Here is a 5,095-nt window from a genome sequence, read left to right as displayed (position 1 = left end):
GCAGCAGAAAGAGGGAAAACAGCGGAGGGGATGTGACAGATGAATACAGGATGTGTTAGTGTCAGCATGACTATCGTTTGGTATTATTAGGATCAGAGGAAGCCGAGGATGTTATTAGAGGGAGAAAGATAAGAGCCAAATAGAGAGAGGGAGCGACAGGATGTGAAACACTGAAACAGATGAAATCAAACAGGAGAGCAGGTCACAGGTGCTGTGTGGAAGGTCAGCGCAGCGATTATGTAAAAAGAAACTCGGCAAATAAACTTTAAAATGCACAAAAAAGAGAAGGGTCAGTGTACTTTTTGGTTTTTGAATTTTCCTTTCAGTAAAAAAAAGAAAAAAACAGAATATAAAGGCCATTTAATTTTCTTTGTCTACTATCAAAAAAAAAAGTTTAATGCTTGGCTGACCTATATATAATAAAGTCAAAAGCAAAAAATAAATAAATAACAATAAGTTAGGTCTTCACTCTTCACTTCTTTATTGAGCAATGTTTTTATTTATTTATTTGTTTGTTTATTTTTACCCATGACAACTTCAGTTTTCAGAAAATATTTTCTTGCTTTTTTATTTTATTTTTTTATGGGAATGAAAGAAAGTTGACATGTAGTTTCTGTATATTCCTTGATGACCCCAAGAATAAATAATGTCTAATTTTTCATTTTTGGATTTTGAAGTGAAAATCAAATACCTACCTATTTATTATTTATTATTTTTCTATTTCTGAAAAGAAAATTCAAAAACCAAAAAGTTCATTGACCAAGAAGGAGGAGAAAGTGTCAGTGAGAGGTCGATAAAGCGAGGAGGAGCGTTAGGTTTGGACAGGAGAGGAAGCGTTCCCATAATTCACCGTTTTCATGTCGGATTGATCATGTCAGCCGCAGGATTACCTCACTTCCTGCTGCTCAGTGTCAACACTGCAGAAAGCCCTGGAGAGCAGACAGGAAGGGCTTCCAGTTCAGAGGTCAGCGGGTCACAGAAAACACTCTCACTAGAAACACGAAACGAGATGTTTCAGAAACCTTCTGAAAACGTCCTGCAGCTCCGAGCCAAAACGTGTCTCTCCAGCTTTCAGGCTGAAGTTCAGAAATCTGCAACACGACTTCTGCGTCGATCCAAAACTGATCCACGACTCAAACGTGAGCCGATTCAAATTTCTGCAACAAAACTCAAGTGCAAAGGTCAGCGCAGAGAATGCGATAAAACTGCCGTTCGGACAAACGATGTGCTGCGAGTGAAGCAACCCAACCGCCAGAAAAACTGCAAACAGCAGATATCTTACCTGTGCACGTTATTATATAGCAGATATGTTCACGTTTCTTTACATTCAACATTATGATTAACGCTGGTGACAAAAACCACTTAATTATGTTTAGGAAAAGATCGTGTTTGAGCAAAAGTACCCCCTTTTTTTGGCACTATCTTTGCAATTTCTTTGGATTTCTTTAGATCTGTCGGCAGGAAATGCAGCAGTTTCTCGGTAAAGAAACAGTCACTTTTTTTGACACTAACTCTGCTGGAAACTCAGAAATGTCTCAGTAAAAACAAATTTAAATTTTTATTGGATTTATGTAGCATTATTACAAAGTTATCCTTTAAAAAAGAGACGAAATGTCCAGAGAACTATATTTATAATTATATTAATCTCATATTTAAAATTAAGTCACAGAAAAATAGTATAATAAAATACAGTCATTTTCTAAAGTCTTTTTTTCTTATTTTCAGGTAATTTTCTTGTAACATTTTTACCAATTTTTCTGCAAATTTTTGGGCCATGTCTTGTTCAGTTGCTCCCCGTGTTTGTGACAGAAAAAGCAGTTAATAGTTGAATTTTACATGAACCAGCCTGCAACCATCCTGACATCTGGTGGTGCTGAAGGGAACTGGACGCTGTTTATGACCTCATTTACAGAGCTCAATGTGGCCACTAATGAGCCATCCTCCGCTGTGTGCTTTTTCAGGTTCATTTGCTCAGGTTTTAAAGGGTTAAAGGACCTGATGTTTTCAATTTGACTGCCGTGCAATTTAATAACAATAGCGGATAAATTATGATTATCTCTGCAACTTAAGGGATTTTCAAAAACCCTCAAGGATTCAGGGGGGATTTATTGTTACACGCAGCTGACACTAAAAAATTCATAAATGCACAACGATAAAAAAAATAATTAAGAAAAAGCTCATATACACATTAGGAAAATCTGTAAAATCTGCATAATTTTAGTAAAACTGTTTGTGAATGTATGTGAGACTTTTGAATTTATTAAGGCTTTAAATATAAGTACTCCTTTATAAGTTTTCTCTTGATTTTCACCTCTCAAATGACACAAAAATGCACTCAAATGTGCAAGAATACGTGCTGCATTCAGGCTGAGTTTCCTGCTCAGTGATATGAAGGTTGGTGCATGTTGACTCATCGTTAAAACACTGAATCTAAAACAGAGTTTATTTTGTAAAAATGAGTTTTTAAATGAAGAGTTGCTGTCAGAGTCGGTCTCCTCTCAGCTCCTCCTGAAGCGCTGAAGGATCGGCCAGATGGTGTCAACCGCTTTGTAGATTTTAGCTTCGTCTTTAGTTCCTGGAATTCAACACAAAATCCCAAATGTAAAACTTTATGAACTTTCCAAAACTTTCCATGTTAGGGCACCGGTTCAGGAGCAGGGTCCAGATCTGCCCTCAGTCAGCAGTTCAAGAGTCACACATGAGATAAATTACCACAATTTTATGTCTCAAAATAAATATAAAATGTTGGTTTAGAACACAAATAAATAAAAAACGATATTGAAAGAATGAACAGAAACTGCACTAGACACTTCCTAAAATTATTAATTATTAATTATTAAATCCTAAAAAATGTCCTTAAATCCTAAAAAATGTCCTTAAATCCAAGAATCGTCCTAAAATCCTAGATACGATATAAAGTCCTAAAATCTTCAAAATGTGCTAAAATACTATAAATGTCCTAAAAATCCTAAAAACAGGCAAAAATCCTAGAAAAATCCATAAATCCGAGAAATGTCCTAAAATCCTCAAGATGTGCTAAAATCCTAGAAACTTCCTGAAATAAAAATAAAACTTCCTTAAATCCTACAAATGTCCTAAAATTCTAGAAATACGAAAAACACGTTGGCTTAAACATAAATAAATAAAACATACTGTAAGAATAAATAGAAAAAGCCCTTCAAAATAAAAACTCTCTGCCAAAAATGTACTGGACTTCAAAATAATATACTGACAGGAATAAACAGATTCTCTGAGTGTGTCTACACACACACACACACACACACACACACACACACACACACACACACACACACACACACACACACACACACACACACACACACACACACTCTCAGGTCAGTTACCGGTCAGCGAGATCTTCCCACTCTGAGCGATGACGACGGTGATGTCGGGGATTCCTCTGAAGAAGACGCCAGCAGGAAACATCTCTGGTTCATAACTGTGAAGAGTTGAAATCACACAGAAGCCGCCGGAGCACCAGCATGTGAGCGAAAACAGCGAAAACAAAACTCAAGCTTCAGGTTCGCTGATTTCAAACTGGACTAAACACAACAGGAGAACATTTCTTCCTTTAAAGAGAATAAATTCTGCAGTGATGCTCAACTCACAGCCTGAGACCCAAATCTGGCCCCTGACAGGCTGCCGTCTGGCCCCCAAGCTTTTTCTGATTCACAGTAAAAATAAAAAGATTCACAATAACAATTGTTTTTTGTACTTTTAGTCTCTATAAGCTGTCAAAGAGCACAAAACAGCATGTCCTAAAATCCTAAAAACAAACTAAAATCCAAAAAATGTCCTGAAACTGCAGAAATGTCAGAAAATTCTAGAAATGTCCAAAAATCTGAGAAACGCCCTGAAATCCTACAAACCTCCTAAAACTTAGCAATGTCCATAAATCCAATAAATGTCCCAAAACCCTACAAGTGTCCTAAAAATCCTAGAAATGTCCTAAAATTCTAGATATGTCCTAACATCTCAGAAATGTCCTAAAACCTTTGAAACATCCTAAAATCTTAGAAACGTCCTAACATTTTAGAGACAGGTGTGGGGCTGCTGGGACTGGCCCCTGGCCTCCTGTCATTTTGCAAAAGTGGCCCCCACTCAAAGAAATGGCCCCTCAAAAAACATTGGACCTCTTGACTGTAGGACATGTGCAGGACTCATCGAGAGGACCGGCTCCATTCACACTGAAGCCTCTGGGGGACATGTGTCCTCTGTGTCCTGACCTGCAGGACTGATGGGAGGCCAGCTCCATCAGATTGACGGGGAAGGTCTCACAATAGGCGAAGATGTTGTGGATCTTAAAGTTCAGGAAGCGGACGGGGAAGCCCAGTTTCTGCACCTTGCGGGCGAACTTCCTGGCCGCCTGCCGGGACTGCTGCGCACTGCAGAAACACACGGAGGGAGCGTCACGGCGGACACCGTCTGACTGTTATCAGAGACAAGTTGAGGACACGGACAGGCAGTCGGACCTGGTGGCTCCTGTGCAGACCAGCTTTCCAGAGCTGTAGATCAGCGCGGTGGTTCGCGGCTCACGGATCCTCATGATGAGCGGATTAAATTTCTGAAACAGGAGACAGAACAGGCTGCTTCACACAGAGCCGTAGACCTCACTTTGGACCAAGTCCACACAGTTTAAATTGTCCTCTGAAGGCCCAGAAACGCCAAACCCACATCAGAAAACCCGCTGCAATCAGAGCCAGCTGCTGCAAGTGGAGGATCCCCGACAGAGGACCCAGCTAACCCCCGAATGTCCTAAAATCATACAAATGTCCCCAAATTATAGATGCATCCCAAAATATGAGAAATGTCCTAAAATGTGAGAAATGTCCTATAATCCTAGAAACGTCCCAAAATCCTAGACATCCTAAAATCCTGGAAATGAAAGGTTTTAAAATATGAGAAATGTCCTCAAATCCTGGAAACATCCTAAAATCTGAGAAACCATCTAAAATCCTAACTGTCCTAAAATATGAGAAACACCCAAAAACTGCAGCTGACCTCCAACACGCACACAGGTGTTTACAGGTGAGTCTACCTTGGGTTTGTACTCCACGTTCCACAAATTATTTGC

At 39.2% G+C, this 5,095-nt stretch overlaps 1 protein-coding gene across 1 annotated transcript; it reads right to left on the bottom strand.

Annotated features, from left to right (window-relative positions):
- Positions 1-2,366: 2,366 nt before the first annotated feature.
- Positions 2,367-4,776, bottom strand: LOC121966730 (TATA box-binding protein-like 2; the record flags this gene model as incomplete). Its single annotated transcript, XM_042516796.1, has 5 exons — positions 2,367-2,575; positions 3,366-3,460; positions 4,248-4,406; positions 4,494-4,585; positions 4,696-4,776. Coding segments are annotated over 5 exons (504 nt in total), but the record flags the coding sequence as incomplete, so codon positions are not given.
- Between the last annotated feature and the right edge of the window lie 319 nt (positions 4,777-5,095).

This window comes from Plectropomus leopardus, unplaced genomic scaffold (assembly GCF_008729295.1).
Source record: "Plectropomus leopardus isolate mb unplaced genomic scaffold, YSFRI_Pleo_2.0 unplaced_scaffold25698, whole genome shotgun sequence".
Taxonomy (NCBI): Eukaryota; Metazoa; Chordata; class Actinopteri; order Perciformes; family Serranidae; genus Plectropomus; species Plectropomus leopardus.
The sequence above is the reverse complement of the archived record's forward strand: the minus strand, read 5'-3'. Positions and strand labels throughout refer to the sequence as shown.